General features: G+C 54.6%; 1 protein-coding gene across 2 annotated transcripts; it reads left to right on the top strand.

Moving 5' to 3' along the window:
- Positions 1 to 537: 537 nt before the first annotated feature.
- On the top strand, positions 538 to 19,620 carry CSF1 (colony stimulating factor 1). 2 transcript variants are annotated; one of them, XM_004420706.3, is made up of 9 exons: positions 538 to 853; positions 4,071 to 4,193; positions 5,444 to 5,506; positions 7,075 to 7,245; positions 10,437 to 10,584; positions 11,793 to 12,799; positions 13,343 to 13,395; positions 13,740 to 13,798; positions 17,479 to 19,620. In XM_004420706.3, exons 1-8 carry the CDS (start codon positions 815 to 817, stop codon positions 13,783 to 13,785), a joined length of 1,650 nt encoding a protein of 549 aa, XP_004420763.2. In that variant the 5' UTR covers positions 538 to 814; the 3' UTR covers positions 13,786 to 13,798; positions 17,479 to 19,620. The 2 variants fall into 2 exon arrangements, with proteins under 2 accessions (XP_004420763.2, XP_087301959.1); XM_087445833.1 differs by having other exon boundaries at positions 539 to 853; positions 12,669 to 12,799.
- The last annotated feature ends 1,805 nt before the right edge of the window (positions 19,621 to 21,425 follow it).

Genomic DNA, 21,425 nt, shown 5'->3' with positions numbered 1-21,425 from the left:
CTCCCAGCTCCTTGTCACAGGACACAGTCCTTCCTCTCCTGGCCAGGTAGCTAGCCTCCCTGTCTGTACCCGGTCCGCAGGATAGAAGACAAGAGGGTGGGCCGGCTGCTGGGGGCTGCATAGGACGGAAGAGGCTGCCTGCGATCCCGCTGACTCAGGCTGCACGAGGTGCCGCAGCGTGCACGGGGGGAGGCCCCGTCTTCAGTGTTGGCCCCTGCTCTCAGTCAGTTTCCTGCTCAGATTTGGGAATTTTCAGGCCTAAAGGGAAAGTCCCTCGAGGCGAATATATTAGAAAGAGAGGGAGCACGGGATCCGCCTGGAGAGGGCGGAAGGAAAGGAAAGGCTCTGTCCAAACCGGCTCGTGGAAGCGGGGAGGCGGGGGAGCCCGCGTTCCTTTTCTGAAGGCTTCGGAATTGAGCACGGAAAACAGGGCGACTGGGACGACAGGCGGGGAAGACCAGCCCGAGGGGTGGGGGAGGGGAGGCGGTTCAGTGGGCCTCTGGAGTGTGGGTCTGTGCCAGTGCGCGCGCGCGCGTGTGTGTATGTGTGTGTGTGTGTCTGGCGCCTGTCCAGGGTGATTTCCCATAAACCACATGCCCCACAAGTCCGCTTAAAAGGCTGTGCCGAGGAGCTGGCCAGTGGAGTCGGGCTCGGGGAAAGTGAAAGTTTGCCTGGGTTCTCTCGGCGCCGCCGCCGGACTCTCCGCACTCCCGGGACGGCAGCGCGGCCCTTGGCCGGGGCGCGGACTCGGCAGCAGCCAGCGAACGAGCGAACGAGGGCGGCCGACGCGCCGGGCCGGGACCCAGCTGCCCGCATGACCGCGCGGGGCGCCGCCGGGCGCTGCCCTCCCACGGTAAGCGGCGGCCGCGGCGCGCGGCCCGACCCGACTGGGGAGGGAGCGCGGCCGGTGCGGCTCCTCGGAACCCACTGCCGCCTGCCGAGGCTCTCCCGTTGCGGCCGCGGGCTCCGGTTTCCTTCCCATCTTTGCGTGCGGACTGCCCGAGGCGCTGAGTGCGCTCGGGCTGAGGCCGGTGGGGACCGTGCAGCTACTCCCGGGGCTGTGGCACTTCCCTGGAAAAGGAAAGGGTGCTCACCCCATTGCACGGAGGGGCACACTGAGCTACCCCCTGGCAGGACAGAGGGTTCGCAGCTGCGGGCAGAGGCTCCGCGTCAGACAAGGGGTTCCTGCCTTTTTCCCTTCTGACCGACCACTGCCAAGCGACAGGCGGAAGGGCTGTGCCCTGAGTGGGATGCCTTTGCCGGTGGGCATCTTCCTCAATAGCCTCCCACAGACTTCCAGGCCCTGCTGGGGAGTGGGCACTTCTGGATGATGAAAGTTCAGGCGTCATCCAGCTTGTAGAACGCCAAGGTCTGTGCCCAGGAACCTGCTGGCAGGAGGAAGGAGAGCGGCAAGCCACTACTTGTTCCAGCTCACAGGCAGGAGCTGTTGGGGACTCTGGTGGCTGGATCAAGTCTGTTTGCAGGGGACCAGATCCCAGAGTTAAATCTTTTTGTTGCAAAATCTGGTTCAGTCAGTTGGGGAGATCCTGGGCTTGCTGGTGGTAGAGGAAGGTGGAAAGAGGGTTTGGTGGTGCAGAGCTGTGGACAGGGGCTGGGGGCTGCTTAAGACTGCATGGGGAATATCCTGTGCCAACAGTAGGCAGTAGCTGCTGCAGCTTCTAGAAAGTGCAGGGTGGCACTGTTAATGAACAGTGAGTGGTCTCCCCATGGGTTTGCTTCTGGGACCCCTGGAGGAGAATGGGAGGAGAAACCCAGCCAGAGAGAAGAGGAAAATATTTGGAGGGTAAGGTAGAGGGTTGCAGGTAGGGTGAGAGGGAGAGGGAAGAGCAGATCCATAGGGGAGGAAGAGCCCAGCTGAGAGAGGGGAGATAGGGTTGAGAGGGGAAATCAGGAAGGGTAAACTGATAGGCAACAAGACAAAGATAAAAAGGGGGCTGGAGGTGAGACCATGAGGAAAGGAAAGGTGGGAAGAAGAGAGGGCTGGTTTTAGACAGGGGCAGCCCAAGGGTCCATGCATGCCAAGGTCTCCCCAGGGACTTTGTTGATGGGGAAGATGGAACAGGATGGGAGGCAGGTGAGGATGGACAGCGGGCCTGAGATGCCCCAGCATCTCTCTGAGCCTGCAGCAGAGATTCCTTCCTGGCTGCCCCAGAGGCCAAGGGCTGGTGGGTGGGAGGAAGAAAGGAGAGGGGAAAGAGCCAGCCCAGCCAGATGCAAGCTAGAGTGTTAACCCTTGGGTGCCTGTCCAGGTCCTCCTCTGAGGCAAAACTGGAGCCCCAGGTGATGGGGTGGTCCCGTTTGGCCACCTTCGAAGTCAGCCTCCCACGTAGTGGCTGCACTCTCCCCACACCGATGCCTGAAATAGCTCCAAACCCAGGCAGCCCCTGGGGTTAAGCATCGCCCTGACCTTGCTTCTTCAAACATCAAATTATGAAGCGCCTGTGGAAAGGTTGTCTTCCTGACCAGCCCCTTCCCCACGGGCCCTTTTCTTGATGCCACTTACACTGTGGGTACAGAGCCTCAGTGGCAGCCAGCCTGGGGCAGAGACATACCTTCTGCATGGCCCAGTTTCCTTCAATGGGCCGTGATCTGGAGGTTCCTGAGAGCCTGGGCAGCCATTCCCACCTAGGGCTACCTCCTCAACTGCCCAACATAGCCTAAAGTTCCCCCCACGACTGTGCTTCCTTTTCCATGCTCTCTGTCCCCCAGGTCAGGCCAGGACCCCCATCACATCCCTGTGTTGAATAGCATTGGGCCATCCTGTGCCTCTTCCCCTCAAGCCTCCCCTTCCCTCTTTCTGCCATCAACTTCTCCCCATCTTTCAGGGCCTCGCTGAGGCCCCTCCTCCCTGCAACACTCCTGGTAGCCCAGCCAGGGCCTCTCCTCCCTGGTAAGAGCTGGCAAACATTTGGGCTTTTAGTTATATGTAAATCAGCATGTTGTTTTGGACTGTTTCACAGCCTCCCTGTTTTTCCAACGTGCTATTTGTTCTCGTATTTATCTCATCATCTTACTGATGCAGAGCACAGAGCCCAGGAAGGTGCCAGCCCTCACCCCACCCTGACAGCATTTCCCTGAATCTGGGGGCATCAGCTGCCAGGAGGCAACCTCCAGCTGGGAAAAGAAAGCCCAAGTGACTTTCTCTGCATCTGGCTGAAGAACTGGAGACCTAAGGCTAAGGGGATGTCAGTGAGGAGGAGGGAGAGATGACAGGGGTCCAGAGCCAGGCCCATCACTCTGGGGGTGAGCAGCTATTGGGCCAGCTATTGGGCTGAAAGAGGGGAGAGAGCTCAGAAAACTCCCTTGCCATGATAAGAGCTGGCTGGCTGAAAAGACTGATGGGCCTCTGCTAGGCACGTGCCAGCCAGGGATGGTCTAGAGCTGGCACTGCTGCCTCTGATTAATTGGTTGGGCTCCTTTTAACACACATACCAAAAGGTCCTCCAAAAGGTCCTTTGGGTTTCCAAAGGTCTCTGGTGTGGGATAGGTTCCCAGTGAAACTGAGTTTGAGCCCCTGGTTTTTCCAGTAGCAGAGCCAGACCTGTGTGGAATAGGGTGGGAGGAAGGGCTGGGCCCAGGGGAAATGTCTCTGGCTTGAAGTCTGGAAGCCGATACATGAACATGAACTTGAGAGGACTGTGCAGCTCACAAGATGCCTGGCTCAGTGTTTAATGTTGCAGGGACAGAATAATGGGTAGATGCAAGACCTGCACTCAAGGAGTTTCCTGTGTAATTGGAATTTCGACTGGTAGGCACACGTCCCATGTCCTCATTAGAAGTTCAATGTGTAGTAAGGCTTGGCCTGGGTTAACCTGGGAAGGCTTCTTAGAGGAGACAACATTTGGTTTGTTGTCGAGGGAGAGCAAGTTTGTGCCGTGGCTCTTAAGAAATCCTGAGAAAGCTGGATTTGGGGAATGCTGCATCCTGGGGTGAGGGGCAGAGCCTGTAGCATTGTAGGTATGAGGTCCTTGTTTTTCCATCCTCAGTGGGGCATGGGGATTCCTGGGGAGAGTGAGAGCTGGGGAGAAATGACACCCTCTCTATCACAGACATGGCTGTGCCCCTGGCTGCTGCTGGTCTGTCTCCTGGTGAGCAGGAGTATTACCGAGGAGGCGTCGAAGCAGTGTAGCCACATGATTGGGAATGGACACCTGCATATCCTGCAGGAACTGGTGAGTGTGTGGTCATGCCTACCCTACCTACTTCCCACTGGGGAAACTGAGGCAGGAGCCAGCGGGCAGGGTCAAAGAGAGGAGTTCCAGGCAGAGAAATAGGGCTATGTAGGACATGGCTCATGGCTCCCACCTAGCTCCACTGATGCTTTCCTCGTTGACCTTTTCAAGGTCATGGCCTCTGACCCCCCAACTCTGAAGCCCTCTCTGACTCCCATGCAGGCAGTAGACAGGGTGGGCTTCCAGCTGGTTTCCTGGGTTAATGATTGCCTGGAATGTCAACCGTGGACTCTGAGAGGCTTGTGAGGCCTGCTCTCCCTCAGCAGGATGCTTCCTCTGAGGAGCCAGCCCAGCCTGCCTGCTGTGTCCAGATGTTGCCTCCAGCTGTTGACTCCCAGATGTACCGCCAGCCTGGCACCAGAGCCTAAGCCAGAGTTGGCGGAGGGGTTCCTGCCTGACTCCCAGCCCTCCACCCTCACTTCCCTGGCTCTTGCCCGAGCCCTGGGGCTGGGATGGCCTGCTCACCCAGGCCATGAAGGAGCCCGTTCCTCATTCTAATAGGGCTGGCAGAGTCATCAACAATTCCAAACGTGGTTCAGCCAGGCAATCAGGTTACTGTCGTGGTTGCTATCCTGCTCAGAAGAGAATTTACCATCCCCCTGGCCAGCCAGGCAGGATGGGGCACCACTGGCTAAAGCTAACTCCAGGGCCCTGAGCTTGGAGCCTGCAAGCTGGGCCTCCTGCCTTTCTTACCCCTACACTTTTCCTCCTGCATGTAGCTGGTGCAGCAACCCAAGGTAGACCAAAAGCCACAGCATTTTCTGAGGCTTAGAATCACAGAACCACTGCTCTGGGGGCCAACAAGGGCTTTAAGGGCATCCAGCCCTAGCCTCTACAGATCCTGAATTCCCAGAGCTTGTCTAGCCTCTTCTTGAATTCCTTCCGGGACAGGGAGCTCACTACCCTCCACAGGAGATTATGTCCTATATCCTCTATTAGATAGCTCTTCCTTATAACAAGCTGTCATCCGTCAGATTTCATGGAGTGGGAGGTAGAAGAAGGAGACTTCTTGTTCTTCTATAGCCCTCCCCTGGGCATGTGCAAGGCACAGATCTTCCCCTAGCCTTGGCTCTGTCTTTCCAGGTGTGGTTTGGGGGAAGGTAGATGAGGATCAAACCCTGATCCACCCAGAAACTCTCGTCCCCCTTCTTAGGCAAGCTCAGCCACCACTGGCCTGCTCTCTCTTACAGATTGACAGTCAGATGCAGACCTCGTGCCAAATTACCTTTGAGTTTGTAGACCAGGAGCAGTTGGTGAGTTATGGCTATTTACAAGGCCTGTGTGCCAGCCTCTGTGCACTTTCCAGGGTGGGTATTCGTGAGAGCATGAAGGCAGGAAAAATCCCAGAGCTGGGCAGGGTGAGGGGGTGAGGATCCCTGGGTGCTCAAGTCTGGGGTGTCAGGGTCCAGGCTCAAATCCCCTGCTGTTCCCTTCTCCTGGCCTGGCACATATCAAGGTCTTAGCATGATGTGCCAGGCACTTTTCGTATTTCATCCTGACAGTACCAGTATGTGGTATACCAATCTTGTTTATTGTCCTCAGAAAGGTTAAGGGAGCATAGCTAGTAAGTGGTGGAGGCCTGATCTGAACCCAGGCAGGTTGGCTCTAGGGCCTGAGGCAAACCAATACTTCTTCTGGGTCACATGCTTTGCTTAAGGATGACAACTCCATCCAGCAGACAGACCAGCAGCCAGGGAGTCAGTCCAGCCCTTTCCCTCTTCCTCCTACCCCACACCCAACCAGACACCAAATGTTGCTGCTTCTGCCTCCCAGCAGCTCTGGATTCTACCCCAACCCCACCCCATCGGTTTAAGAGCCTCCTAAATGGCCTCCCTGCTTCCAGTGCACGCCTCATCCTGCCACTAGGGGGAGCTCTTGGAACCCCCAGCTTGTTACCTTCATTTCTCTCCCCCAAACCTGTCAGGGGCCCCTCACTCCAGGAGAAAGCCCAGGTTGTTTAGCCTGGGGTTTACAAGCTCCAGTCTCCATCACACAACTCTACCCATACCCCTATTCCCTGATCCTTCCTGCCTTCAAGCCTTTGCACAAGCTCTTCCTGATACTTGTAATGCCTTTCCAACTGCCCCCACCCCAGCCCTTATTCCACATCTATTTATCTTTATGCCCCCATGATGCCCAGAAGATGCTCTCATCTCTGAGCTTCTGCACACCTGACCCATACACACTTCTCTTGGAGCTGGAGACCACCTCACAGTCCAAAGAAAGCCTCAGGATTTCATTCACTCACTCACTCACGCCTTAACGAGCATTTACTAGGAAACTTTTGGACCAGATGCTAGGAATACAGGATTAAAGTAGAGTTTCCGCTGAGGCAACCACCATCTCCTTAGGGAGACAAAACACTGAGGTTATTCTTGGCACCCTGAGGTGGTCCCCAGTCCCCCTATGGCCTAAAGGATTAGAAGGAGCCATATGGTAAAGGACTTTTTGTGAAAGCAAGCCAAAAGAGAGACAGAGACCCAGAGAGAAGTCCCCTAGAACCCTCCCTCCCTGTGCACCCCCACTCTGATTAAATCCTCATCTTCCAGAAATCCAAAGATCTCTCTACTCAGAATCTGCGTTTCCTTCCCTCTACTCCGATCCCTAGCAGTGTCAGATCCCAAAGAGAGAGGATGAAAGACCAGCTGAGGGCAGCGTTCTCCTTAGTGCTGGCGTGGTGTGGCCCCACCCCTCAGGGGTAGGGGTGGGGGTGGGGCAGGCTGCAGCCCTCCATCCACCTGGGATGGGGGGCATCTGGTACACAACATGGGTTCCCAGGCTGCAGCGGCCAGACCGTAAACTCCAGGTTCTCGTTTTACAGAAAGATCCTGTGTGTTACCTTAAGAAGGCATTTCCCCTGGTGCAAGACATAATGGAGGACACCATGCGCTTCAAAGACAACACCCGCAATGCCAATGTCACCATGCAGCTCCAGGAACTCTCTCTGAGGCTGAAGAGCTGCTTCACCAAGGACTATGAAGAGCAGGACAAGGTAGGAGGGTCCTGGCACTGGGACACTGAGTAAGGGCAGAGGGCAGCTGTGGTGATACCATCCTGCCCATGTGCACAGAGTCTATTCACTTGCCTCACCCCATGTCACTGTTCACGCACTCTCTCATTTATTTACTCATTCCACAAACCTTTGCTAAGGACTTACTATGCAGGAGGCACAGTGCTAGGCCTTGACGATGTCTTCATGAGCGAGAACTACATGGTTCCCACCCTCCTGGAGCTTATACTGTGATTAAGCGAGGTTGGCAGCCATTAAACAAACAATGACACAGTTTGGTTTGGTTTGTAAATAGAATTACAAACCATAGGGACTGTTCATTCAACAAATAACTGACGAGTGCCTATTGTGTACCAGGTACTGTTGTAGACACTGGGAAACAGCTGTGATCAAAATAAACGAAAATCTCCAGATTCGTGGAGCTTACGGTTGGGGGTGGTGAGACAGTTAACAAAATATATAAGTAAAATACGTTGTATGCAGGCTGGCAGTAACTGCTTTGCAGAAGAGTAAGCCAGGGAAGGGGCGACCTGAAGTAGGTGAGGGAGGGAGCCTTGAAGGAGAACCACATGGGGCTGAGAGAGAAACGGGGCTCTAGTTTAAAAGACAAGAAGGCAGGGAAGCCTTCTGAGTAAGAAAATATTGAGGTCCCAAGATGAGTAAGAGTTAGGAAACAATAAGGCCAGTCAGAGCATTCCAGAACAGGGAATGCTATGCACAAAATCCTAAGGTCAGCAGGACCGTGCACATTCAGGGACCCAAAGGGTGGTCACATGGCCAAGGCATGGAAGTGAAGGGGAGAGAAGCGAGGAGGCAGGAGCCAGGTCACCCGGGGTCTTAAACATGTGGGATTTTGTCTCAAGTGCGAGGGACGCTATGGTGAACGGGCGAGTGACCTAATCTAATTTACACTGTGAGACCATTCTGGTGCAGTGCAGAGAGAGGACTGTAGGGAGCAGCAATGGAGGCTGGGAGACCAGCAGGAGTCCATCTGTGAAGCCAGAGGACTGTATAACATTGCCCATGAGAGGAGAAACAGGCCCAGGAACCCAAGCATTTAGGAGTCAGGCAGAGGAGGGGGACCGGGCAAGGGACTGAGAGGAGCAGCCTGAGAGATAGAAAGAAAACTGGGAGAGTGTGGCATCACTGGGCCCGTGAAAAAGAGTGTTTCAAGATGGAAAGAGCAGGTAACTTTCTCTAACGGGGTTGAAAAGTCAAGCAAGATAAAGTGTCTGCTGGATTTAACAATATGGAGGTTGCTAATTGGAGGCAGGTGCCAGATCAGGGCGAACAGAAAGAGAGGAAATGGAGACAACACTGGAGGAATTGGGCTCCAAAAGGGTGCAGAGAGACAGCCAGAGGGAGTGTAGGATTAAGGGAGGAAACATTTTTTAATAAAAGAGGTATTAAATCTGTGGTTTTCCAGTGTTAGGATTCATAAAAATCACTGCTTGTTTAAAATGCAGATTCCCAGTGTGCACCCCTAGAGAGTCTGACTCCCTGGGTCTGCAGATGGGCCCAGGAATCTGCATTTTAACAAGCCACCCACCCTACCTACTCCAGGAGGGCGGGAGGGAGCTGGTGAAGCTGGAGGAGCTAGCCCACAGCAAAAGTCTCCTGAGAAGACAGCAGGGAAGGGACTCAGAGCTCCCGAGGAGGGAAGGCACGTCCCCTGGTCCCCTGTTGAGACAGGCGGGCATCAGGACCTTGGCTCTGATGGTCCCTGTTTCCTCTGTGAAGGATAAGGTGAGGTATGAGGGAGACAGAGGTTATCTCTTTCTTATAATGGGCCTGACGGAGAGGCTGGAGAAACTGTTGTTTGACTTTACAGATGAGCAAATGAGCCCAAACTGGATAGTCCGTTTGGCCAGTGCCACCTAGCTGGTCAGTGAGGGAGCTGAGCCGGGTCTGCTCGTTCATACACTCCTTCATTTATCTGGTGAACATTTATTAAGGGCCTGCTATGCACAGGCCGTGGGCACACAGCAATGCCTTCAAGGACTTCATAGCCTAGTAGAGCCCACGGTTCTTCCCTGTGCAGCATAAGGAAAAATTTATTTGGAATTCATCAGCAAGGTGGCTGTAGATGAAGCCATGGGCATGCATGGCCTTGTCTGGTGTGAAAGGAGAGGTGGGCCCACGACTGAGCCCCAAGGAATGCCAGCATTTAGAAGTTGGGTGGAGGAGGGGAGCCTGGTAAGGACCCTGAGAAGGAACAGCGCAAGAGATGGGAGGGAAACCAGGAGCATGTCAAGCTTCTCAGAATTCCAGTGGGTGTGAGAGCCTGGGTCCCACGTGCAGAAAAGAGCAGCTCAACAGACAGAGCTGGGGCAGCCTGGGCCTCCTTCCAAGACACCAATGCTAGAGAAGGACCCACAGTCCCGGGGCCTGCTTCAGGCCATTTTCCATACCACAGCAGGATGATCTTTCTAAAACTCGAGTCTTGTCGTGCCACCACCCACCTCTCCAACAACCACTGAGATGTTTTTTCTTTGCTCTCTGGATAAGGTTAACAGTTGTTGACATGGCCAACAAAGCCCTGCAAGACCTGGCCCTTGCTGACCTCTCTCAGTTGCATCTCTCACCACTGTCCTCCTAGATGGCAGTACTGTCACCACTCTAGCCTTCTTTTAGTCTTTCAACATTTCAGGCTCTCTCCTGCCTCAGGACCTTTGCACAGTCTGTTCCCACTGCCTGAACAGCTCTCTCCAGCCCTGCTTCCTTTCCTGGTTAACTCTTGCTCATCTTTTAGTCAGTTCCTTGGGGAAATTTCCCCTGAGCCCTTATTTAGTTTCCCTTATTATACATTTTCAGATCATTCAGTACTTCTTCATAGGACTCACCACAGTGTAACAAAGTGTTTAATGCCAGTGCCCTGCTGGACTCAGGGTCCAACTTGGCCAAAGACCTCCTCTCTCTTGTTCATTGCATGATTCCCAGATAATTGCCATATGCCTGGCACATAAATATGTGTTAAATGATCTGTGAATAAATGTCATATCTCAAGACCTTAGGACCGATTCTACTGCAAACCCAGGGGAGAGAAGAGGGAGAAAATGAAAGGGAAAAAGAAGACAGGTATGAGAAAAGCCAAGGGAGTTTGAGACACAAGCTAGAGACATGGGGCGAATGCTCATCCTCACCAAAGGGGGCCCTGTTCTCCTTCCTGCCAGGCCTGTATCCGAACTTTCAATGAGACGGCCCTCCAGTTGCTGGAGAAGATCAAGAATGTCTTTAATGAAACACAGAATCTCCTTAAAAACAACTGGAACATTTTCAGCAAGAACTGCAGCAACAACTATGCTAAATGCTCCAGCCAAGGTAAGCACCGAAAGTGCCAGCAAGCTTGGGAGTGGAGGGACGGGAGCAAGGGTGGGGTGGGGGTAGTATGGAACTGAGCAGGGATTGGGAGGTGAGATGTGGGGCTGGAGGGACCCCTGGGAGGCAGCCTGGCTGCTACTTGTGCTCCTGTGTGTGTAGATGTGCTTGTTTTGTGTACATATGTGGCTTCATGTACCTCTGGGTGGTCCTAGGCACATGTCTTTTCTGACATGTGTGTGCATGCACACCTACATTTGTCTGCATGTCAAGGCATCAAGAAGCATCATGCTGGTGGCTGTGAGATTAGAGAATGGAAAAGGGGGCCCCTCTCGGAAAGCCCTGTAGGCATGGAGGCTTTCCCCACCGGCTCTGCAGGCTGGCCGAACACCTGGGGAGTTCCATGGAGAGAGCAGAGGCTCCATCTGGGAGTCAGGGCCCTTCTCCAGGAGCCCTGCTGCGGATCACCAGGATACCCTGGCTCCAGAAGTGCCCAGGATGCCTTGAGTGTCCCCTCAAGGGACAAGGCTGGATTCGAAGTCTGAGCATCATTCAAACTCTCCCAGTGCTGGCCCAGCTGCACACATGTGTACCCTACGTGTCCTCGTCTCTGCGTCCTGTGCCACATGTGCCCTCCTACATTCAACCTTGCTCCGCGAGGCAGGGGCTGAGGCCCTGCAACCTGCAAATGGCCAAGTCCAGTCTTGTTGCTTCAGTCCCAAGGCCTCAAGCCTTGGCCACATTCCAGGCCCAGCCTGTTCCCACCTGTGGCTGTGGCTGCATGGCCCCTAGCTCTGCATGAAACCACCTTGCTGCTTTCCAACTGACACAGTGTCCTTGGGGCTTGAGGGTGTCTTGTGTTAGTCCTGGAGGCCACTGCTCAACTCCTGGCTGGCTGCTGCTCCCCCCTGGCTTGGCGTCTAGCCAGCTGGAACCCCAAGACGGGCTGTTCTCTGGTCTTCCCCCAGTCTGTGCATCTAAACCTGCTCTTTGCTCTCTGCCCAAAAGACCCTGTAGTTTGCACCTTCCCTGCCTAATGCCTGTGTCATGAGCATCGGCTTCAGCCCTGTGCTCTCTTCAGCCCCAGGGCTGAGTTAGGGGATAAGGGGCCCCCAGACCCCTCTTGACCCCCTCCGGGAAAGCTGTGCTGGAGGCTGGTGACTCTATCTTCTCCCCGTCTTTCTCTCTCCCTCTCTCTGTGGTTCTTTCAGATGTGGTGACCAAGCCTGATTGCAACTGCCTGTACCCCAAAGCCACCCCTAGCAGTGACCTGGCCTCTGTCTCCCCTCAGCAGCCCCTTGCCCCCTCCATGGCCCCTATGGCTAGCTTAACTTGGGCTGACTCTGAGGGGACAGAGGGCAGCTCCCTCTTGCCTAGTGAGCAGCCTGTTCACACAGTGGACCCGGGCAGTGCCAAGCAGCGACCACCCAGGAGCACCTGCCAGAGCTTTGAGTTGTCTGAGACCACAGGCATCGAAGGCAGCCCCACCGGAGGTTCACCTCAGCCCCACTCCTCTGTCGGGGACCCCATCCCTGGGATGGAGGACATTCCCAACTCTGTGTTGGGCACTAACTGGGCCCTAGAAGAGGCCTCCGGAGAGGCTAGTGAGGGTCCTGTACCCCAAGGGGCAGAGCTTTCCTCCTCCATGCCGGGAGGAGGCAGCGTCCAGGCAGAGACCACCAGACCCAGAGACTTCCGCTCGGCATCTTCGGCACCCTCCGGATCAGAAGAGGGCCAGCAACCAGCGGATGTAACTGGCACCCCACTACCCAAGGTGGGCCCTGTGAGACCCACTGGCCAGGGCCGGAGTCACACATCTGAGAAGACAGACCATCCGTCTGCCCCGCCCAGAGACCGCCAGGAGCCAGGGTCTGCCAGGACCCCATCACTGCGCATGCAAGGCCTCAGCAGTCCTTCCACCCTCTCTGCTCAGCCAAGGCTTCCCAATGTGCTGCCCCTTGGGGAGCTGGAAGGCAAGAGGAGCACCAGGGATCGGAGGAGCCCTGCAGAGCTGGAAGGAGGACGAGCAAGTGAGGGGGTGGCCAGGCCTCCGGCCAGGTTTAACTCCATTCCTTTGACTGACGCAGGCCATGAGAGGCAGCACGTGGGACCCTCCGACCCCCAGCTGCCCGGGTTTGTCTTCCACCTGCTGGTGCCCAGCATCATCCTGGTCCTGCTGGCCGTCGGCGGCCTCCTGTTCTACAGGCGGAGACGGCGGGTAAGAAGAGCCCCATGAGGGAGAAGAAGGCATCTCGTTGGGGCAGTGGCACAGCCTGGGTGGAGGAGCAGGTCGGAGGATGACTCGGTTTGGCCTGGGTGTTTCAGACGCTGAGAGACAGGAGGCTGACTGAGCACAGAGGATGGGAGGTTGAAATGGAGGGTTCTTCAAGAACGGGGAAGGCTCAGACTGTTAGGTCAATGGGAAGGGACTGGCACAGAAGGGAGTGGGAGAGAATATCTTTGGGTTATAGCGAGATGAGAACCCAGGTGGGAGGGGAGACAGAGGAGGAAAGTGATGCTGTGTGAGTGTCAGGGCAGGGCCTTCACTGGAGGTCCAGAGCCTGCATTCCCAGGATAGGAGACAGCCTGCATGTGGAAAGGAGACGGCATCGTCAGCAGAGGTCCTCAGGAAGCTCCCCTGGCCCTCTAGCTGATCCCCACTTCTCGGTAGCTGTGGGAGGACTTTGGTAACTCTCTCATTGACTCCCGGGGAAGCCGTGTCCCCCAGCTCCTCAGTGAGCCTGCTCTTTTCTGTCCCCAGAGCCATCGAGAGCTTCAGACAGTGGATTTTCCCATGGAGCAACCAGAGGGCAGGTGAGTTTTGCAGGGGGCAGGTGGAGGGGACAACTCTGATAGGCACTAGGGGCCTACCTTGGTGTCTATTTCCCCTCTATATTTGGGGAGATTTTCTCCCACTTGCTCTGAGGAAATGGACCTGAGAACAGGACGCGGGGTGGAGAGGAAGAAGGGTGTCTCTTCTTTCCTAGATATCTGGGATTTTTCCTGATTTCTTCTTAGGGTTAGGCAGTTCTATGTCTTCAAAATCTGAGAGGGCTGGAGCACATGTTGGGGGCAGAGGGTTGGGGGGAAAGATAGGGAGTCCCCTCACTCCCCGGCCCCTGCTGAAGTCTTATGCCAGCCCTGTGCTCTGCCTGCAGCCCCCTGACCCAGGATGAGGACAGACAGGTGGAGCTGCCAGTGTAAAGGGAATCTTAAGGTAAGACGCTCATTTGGATGTCTCTCCACTCCTTAAATTAGCTCCACCCTTTCCAGTCACCCTAACTTGCTGGTGATGCCACCAACTCCCCTGAGGCCCACACACTTAACTCCCTCCCCTCCCTCCTACTCCCTTCCCCATGCACCACAAGGGCCAGCCAACCCTCTCCCTTCTGGGTCCTCAGGTCTCCCCACTGCCCCGCCATTCCCTCCACCCTATCTGAGGCCAGGCACTATTACCTCTGCATTGGGTTATTATTTCTGCATTGGGCTTCTAGTCTTGTCTCCACCTTCCATCCCAGAGCAATCAAAATCCTCTTGTGTAAGGTCTTTACCCTCCTGGGGAATTTCAGCAGCTCTGCATCACCAACCACTTCAAACCTAACATTGTCCACTTGGCTCCCAAGCCCCTCCAGCAGCTGTCCCTAACACACATCTCTTGCCAGCTTCCCCTCTGTTTACACCCTGGTTTGACCCTTCCCCCAAGCTAAGATCATTTCTACCTCCCTGCTTTTAGATTCATGGAGCCATAGAACCGTAGTCTTGGAAGGGCTCTTAGAGGTCATTTGGCCTGGAGTCCCACCCCAAAGGGGCCTCCCCTTTCTGCATCCCTGGCAGGGAGTCAAACAGCTTCTGGTCATACACTCTCAGTCCCAGAAAGCTCCCTGCCCAATAGCACTGTGAGGGAGCCCTTCCTCATGTGAGGCGCCCCTGCCCCCTCCATACTGGTCCTCCCTCTTATCCTTCTGGGAGCCCTCGATATTTCAAGTCAGTTATCTATGTCCCCTTTAAGAATTCTCTAAGCTAAATGGCCCAGTCCCTCACACATTCCTTATATGATATGGTTTTCAGACCCCTCACCATCCTGGTCGCCCTCCTTTGGACACACTCGTTTGTCAGTGTCCCTCTGAAACGTGGCACCCAGCCCTGGACACAGTGCTCCAGACGTTGTCTGAGCAGCTGAGAGTACAGTGGGACTGTTACCTCCCTTGATCTGGACAGTGTTCTTCTATTCATACAGATTAAGACTGCATTAGTATTTTTTTTTACAAGTGCGTCGTCTGTTGTCATATGTAGAGCTTGTGGTCTATTAAAACCCCTAGTTCCATTTCCCATAAACCTCTGTCAAGCCAGACTGTCTCTATCTTGTACTTGGACAACTTAATTTTTTTAACCAAAGTGCAGGAGTTTATATTCATCCTTGTTAAAGCCACTTTGTTGGTTTCTGCCCATCACCCAAGCCTACTGAAACTGTTTTAAATCCTAATTCTGTCTTCCGAGCCCTCCCACATGTGCTTCCTGCACCTCGATGAGTGCCTTCGAATGTCTTCACCCACATTGTTGATAAAGATGTGACCCTTATTACTCCTCTCACCTGGCTCCCCAATCCAGGAAGCCCACAGCCCTCCTCCCTTCCTGTCCCTCAGCCCACAATCACCCCACAGGAAGCTTCCTGATTGTCCCCACCACCCTCTGGTTGCTCCTTTAGTTCATACCACTCTGCTCTTTTGTATTTGGTTAATGCTATATCAACTTGCACTTATTTGGACGTTGTTTTTATACATTTTAAACTCTTATTTTATGTGTATATGCACATTCTGCACCCCTAAGAAGGCTGTAAGCCCCTTGAGGGCAGGGACTGTGTCTTCTATTTTTTTTGCATTTCTTTTTCTATTCCGGGTTCTAATACAGAGAGGGCTTCTCCACACTTGCCAAGAACTCAATAAATGTTGACTGACTGGCTTCAGGGCTGACTGATCAACTGACCCTGGCCAGCTGTCTAACTGACCAGCCTTCTGGCTGACCAGTTAACCAGCTAACTAATTGACTCTGACTGGCTGACCAGCTGGCTGGGTGACTCTGACTGACCAACTGACTAGCTGGTAACTGCCTAACTGGCTAGTTGTTAATTGGTGAGCTGATTGGCTAATTCACTAGCTGGCTGATTGCCTGACTGATTTGCTTATTAGCTGGCTGGTGACCCGTTCAAGTTACCAGTCACACCCCATGCCAAATGCAAGCAAGCACCTTAGGGCCTTCCCATGTGTGAAGTGACAGGTCTGGGCCATTTCTAGAGACATAAAGGATCTGGCAAATGCTCAACAACAGGGGAGCCTGTTTAGAAAAGAGAAAAAGTAACACATCTGGAATCTGGGGGTCCACCTTGTCAGTAGGGTAGACTCAGATGGGTGAGTGGGTCAGATGGGACACTGGCAGGGCTGTGAGGATGACCCAGACCCCCTCAGGACTGGTAAGCAGAGGATGGACCGAGGTCCCTGGGGACTTCGTGGCTCAGTACTGCACCACCCTGACTGTTGCCAGCCTCTCGCCTTGGTCTTGGCCCTCTGCCCCATCTCCTCTGCACTCCCACTCTCCTTTCCCTGCCCGCCTATTCTCAGGCCCTCCCAAACTTTCCTCTTCCTCCGCTCCCCTTGTAGTCTTACAATCTAAGTTGTACTTAGAGAGGGAACCCAGGGCAGGGGCCACATCCAGACCCTCCTTTGCATCAGTAGGTCCAGCCCTAGGGTGGTCTCCAGGCCAGGCACCTGAGCCTCAGGGAGATGCACAGCCAGACCCCAGACTGACTGCCACTCTGATGAGAGAGATGAGAGAAGAACCCTCAGGAAGGAAACACGGACACCAGCCTCTCCACTCCAAGCAACCAGGAGATAGGGGTAGCGGGCTGGAGCTTACCCGCTTGGTCCTTCTTCCCTCCTGACCCCAGCAGGGCCTGTGGCCCGGCTGTACCCGGCATGGCTCATGTCCAGTTTATGATTCTCCCTTCTTCCCCCTCCAGATCATGGGAATGGGCTGGGAGCCAGAAGCCATGGTCCCATCTTTCCTTCCTACCCATCCCGGGCTTTGCCACTAGGGCCTATGGACAGACAGGGAGGGAAGCTCCACACAAGGTCCGAAGTCAAACTGTTGGATGGAGTCCAGGGGATTTCTGCTCCGGGAACAAAGCGTTCTGAGTAGGCCGGGCAAGGAGAAAAGATGGGGGAGGGGTGGGGAGAGAGCAGGGCCCAGACTCCCATGGATGAGGCGGGGAGGCAAGTCCCTTGGCCCATCTGGGAGGAGGCTGGGTTGCTTAGGGGTTAGCATGCCAGATGGCAGGGTAGGAGTTTCCTTTCCCGGAACCACCTCTAATTCTTCCTCTTCAGTTATCTCTGCCTTGCTGTCATGTGTGATGACCCTCTGTGATAAATGGTATGGAGGTGGGAAGGAGAAATTCCTCTTCTTTGCTAGAGTTAGCAGGATTCACTTTTGGTTCATTGGACCAAGGCCACTGAGATGGCCTTGCCTGAGGAGGGGTCTAAAGACACTCAAGTGCCTGCTTCCCTCCCTGTCAGACTCCTCTGCTGGAGCAGTGACACCTCCCCAACCCCCAGCCTGCTCAGAACTCCGCCAGGCCCGTTACCTCTCCCTGTGGTCCCTGGTTCCCCTGGAGGAGGTAGGAGGTGAGGCCAGTCTGTCCAGTGGCTTGGGCTGCTGCCAGAGAAAGCTGCCTGTTCCCTTGTGGTGTCTGGGGTGGCTGGGTTGGCGAGGGAAAGATGGGAGGAAGTCCTGCCTGCAGCACCACCAACAGCCCACAGGAACATTCCACCTCCCCCACCCATGTCCTCAGCGACCCCTCCCTCCACTCCTACTCGGCTGACCAGGCTTTCTTTCTCTCCCCTACAGCTGGGCGCACAGGACAGTCTCTCCATGGGAGGAGACATATGGGTTGTCCACCAGCACCCCTCCCCAGCCATTCTCCTGGGAATGTGGCCTGCCCACCATGAGTACTCCTGCCTGCCAAGACTAGACCAGAGCAGCCAGGCTGGGGTCCCTCTGCCCTCGACCCTCAGGCTGTGGACTGACTAAGAGAGGGCTGGAGGATGCCCCCCATGCTGCTGATATTTATCGTGGGCCCTGGAGGCTCCCATCCGCTTGAGGGAGGCTGGCAAGCCTGGCTGAGGACCCTCTGCCCCTCAGAGGCTGTGTCCTCCTCCCACTCCCCTCCAAGCCACCACCTGGGCCAGGGACCCAGAGGCCTGTGGGATGTGGCAGAGCAGGGTGGGCGCCGAGGAATGGAAGAGCTTGTGCCCAGAGGACCTGCCTGGTGCCAAGGGATCCCAACACCGACAAGCAGGGACTTGTCTCCAGAGAGAGCAGCATGATATTCGCAGCGGGGGACAACATCAGCTGGATTTCCTGTAAAGGTGTGCAGCCCAAAAGATGGGAAGAGAAGGCCTCTGGGCCTGCTGGTCGGCACTGACAGCCCAGAGGGCGTCTACAGCCTCCACTCACCTATGTGCCCTCTGCTGGTTGCCAGGCAGAGAAGGGAGGCCAATCCTGCCCTCAGGACCTGCCTGGCTTGGCTCGTGATGCCAAGGGGAAGTTCAGGCTCTGGCCTCTGCCCCACCTTCCCTCCAGCCCTGCCAGAGCTTCTCCCGGAGGCTGCACAGAGGCTCCCCTCATGAAGGAAGCCATTGCACTGTGAATACTGAACCTGCCTGCTGAACAGCCTGCCCCGTCCTTGCCCATGAGCGAACATCTGTCCGTCCTCCCACCCCTCCGGCCTCTCCCCATTCTCCTACACTGAGTGCCTGAGCTGGCCTCACCTGTCTGTCAACTGAGGGAGCCCCTAAGCCCTGATCTTCTGCTGACCTGGCTCTTACTCTCCCAGGCGTAGATCAGGGTGGGAGAACAACCTGGGCCACCAGCCAGAGCTGGTCTTTAGGCTGCATCGTTCGCCCAGATTTCTGCATCTTGCACTTTGACATTCCCAAGAGGGAAGTGACTAGTGGGAGGGAGAGAGGGAGAGGAGGGCAGAAACAGACACAGAGAGAGGCTGTAGGGTGAGCTCTGACTGAAATGGGTCTTCGAAATTATGGGTGAGCCCCTAAGGTCGGGGGAGGCGTCTGTACCCCTGACCTCCAGCCCAATCTCCTTCCCGGTACCAGGCCCCTGCCCCAACCACAGCCACAAGGCTGCTGCCAGCCGGTGCCTGGGGCTGAGGGGGTTGTCCCTGTCAGCAGCCCGGTAGGCAGTGATAGCCACCAGGTCTCACCCCACCCCCTACTACCACCATCTCTCTGACCTGGCAAGCCAGGGTGGGAGAGGGACCAGGAGGGTCCAGGCGTCAGCTTCTAAGTCTGCCTTGAGGGCCTCAGCTTTCTGGGCCAGCCCATGGCCATGGCTCTGAGAGCTGGGCAGCAGGTGACAGGGCTGCCGATTGTCCTTGATCCCTTTGTGCTGCTGTGTCCCTCCTCTCCTGCTGCCTGGGGTGGCCCTACCTGGCCACTGGGCTGGAGCCCATGAACTTTCCTTCCTGCCCTTGAAAGTGAGGGTCCATTGGCCCTTGCCTCCCCTCCCCTGTGGCTGTCAGCTGAAGGAAGGGCAACGGAGAAATTTTCCCGTGGGGCTCCTTCTTCTAGTCACAGACTCTATATTTGATGCTAGGAAATATGTATTTAAAAGTGGAAGGGAAAAAAAACACAGAAAAAAGGCATTTCTCCCCGACCCCCTAGCCTTAAACATATAGTATTTTAAAAATCAAGAAATCAAACTCAACCCATTGTAGTAGCTCTTTGTGGGCACTTGGTGACACAGGAGTGGGAGGGGCCCCAGAGCCACCTCTGGGTGGCTCCCCCAGCTACCTGCCAGAAACCCTTTCTTTTTTCTGAGAAAGCCGAGAGGGAACATTGGCTCACATACTGTGAGATTTTGTTTTTATACTTGGAAGTGGTGAATTATTTTATATAAAGTCATTTAAATATCTATTTAAAAAATAGGAAGCTGCTTATATATTTAATAATAAAAGAAGTGCACAAGCTGCCACGTGTGAGTCATGAGAAAAGTTGCTTTTGGGGTGTGGGTGGCAAAGATGGGGGTGGGCGGGCAGCAGCTGCTGGGTGAGCCCCAGCTCAGAAAGCTTTTTCCAAGATACATGGGGAAGGAGGGTTCTCTCCAAGTTCCAGCCTTGTTACCAGAACCTCCTGCATTATTGCTGTCCCAGACACATTCATCTGCATATCTGTTTAATAGGAAAACGGACAGAAACCAGCCAAACCTCAGGCCTGGCCACTGGCCCCTGCTCCAGCCCAGCCTAGCCCAGCCTGGGAGAACAGCTGGTTGGGCTCTGTCCAAGGGGGCCCTGGGGCCTGCAAGGACCAGGCTCCTTGACCACTGACTCCTGCTATCCAGGGGAGGGAGCTGGCCAGGTCCTAGCAGGTGACCTGAATAAGGTGAATAAGCACTGTCTCTGGGCTGGGAAGTGGGCAAGGCTGGCAGGGAGAGAGAGCCAGCAGGTTGTGTGAGGGGCCTTCAGGCCTGATCTTCCTACTGGGAGGAGAGGAGACCAAGGATGTAGCCTTCCAGGGGCAGAGGGGTGTTGGGAAGGCCCAGCATAGCCCAAACACACACTCTGGCCAAGCTGTGACAAGAGGAGCCTTCTCACCACTGAAAGTGTGGTGTACAAAGTTTTGGATCAGTGATTCTCAACCCTGGCTCACCTGAAAATCACTTGGGTTGTTTCAAAAACTACTGATACCCAAGCCCCACCCTAGATCAACAGAATCGACAGGGGTGAGGCTTAGGTACCAGGCATCAGAAATTTTAAAGGACATTTCAAATGATTCGAATGTGATCCAAGGTGAGAAGCATGTAGAGCTGCACTGTCTGATACGGCAGCAATTTAAGTTTAAATTAATTACAAGGAAATAAAAGTAAACATTCAGTTCTGCAGTCACACTGGCCACATTTCAAAGGCTCAATAGCCACATGTAGCTACCATGTTGGATAGCACAGAAACAGAACATTTACATCATCACAGAAATCTTACTGGACAGTGTTGCCCAAAAGCTGGGGTCCCTGCACTTATAGGACCAGGGTCATAGGGCCAGGACTAGCATCAAGCAAACTTGGCCAGAACTAAGTGCCCAAGTGTCTCAGTCATCCCTCTCTGTGCCCTTAACCCCCACTACCAGGCTTCAAGCCCCTACTTAAAAGGCACCTCTTCTGAGAATCCTTTCCAGCCTGATCCAGGCCCCTGAGACCCACCCAGGCTTTGTTCCTTCGTCCCCTGTGTTCCCACAGACTGGGAGCCTGTTCATTTGTCTGTTTCCTGCCATGAACTGTGGCAGGAAGTGTGCTGTATACCTCAATGCATTCCAGTGCCTAAGGGCATCTGGCATACAGCAAGTGCTCAATAAATGCGTGTCAAAGGTTAATACTGAATGCATGAACAAAGGCATAATAATGCAAATTCTGACCAGATTTAATGGCTGGCTTTCTAGGGGCTTAACTGGTATTAGCCAGAGGAATGTATATCTAATAACTACAGTTAGCTAAGCAGAGGAGATATTTTCAGCAGAAGGGTCTCCTTGGCTTCTGAAGAGATGGGGCTAGGTTAGAACCCTAACTGATCCCTGGGCTATAAATGGAATGTATAGTTCAAGGCCTTTAATCAAGACTTAGCAAAAAACAAACAAAAAACCCTGCCCCTCGCCTGCCTTCCAGAAGCCCAGGATGTATCCAGAAAGAAAGGCCAGAGAATCTCAGCAGGACTTTCCTGGGCTTCACACACTGCAGGGGCTGCTTGAGAAGTGTCATATCTATGGAACAACAGTCACTTTGGATTCAGA

The sequence above is a fragment of the Ceratotherium simum genome, chromosome 2, assembly GCF_057802395.1.
Source record: "Ceratotherium simum simum isolate JZ-2026a chromosome 2, ASM5780239v1, whole genome shotgun sequence".
Taxonomy (NCBI): Eukaryota; Metazoa; Chordata; class Mammalia; order Perissodactyla; family Rhinocerotidae; genus Ceratotherium; species Ceratotherium simum.
Note: the sequence above shows the minus strand (reverse complement) of the source record. Positions and strands in the feature narration are given on the sequence as shown.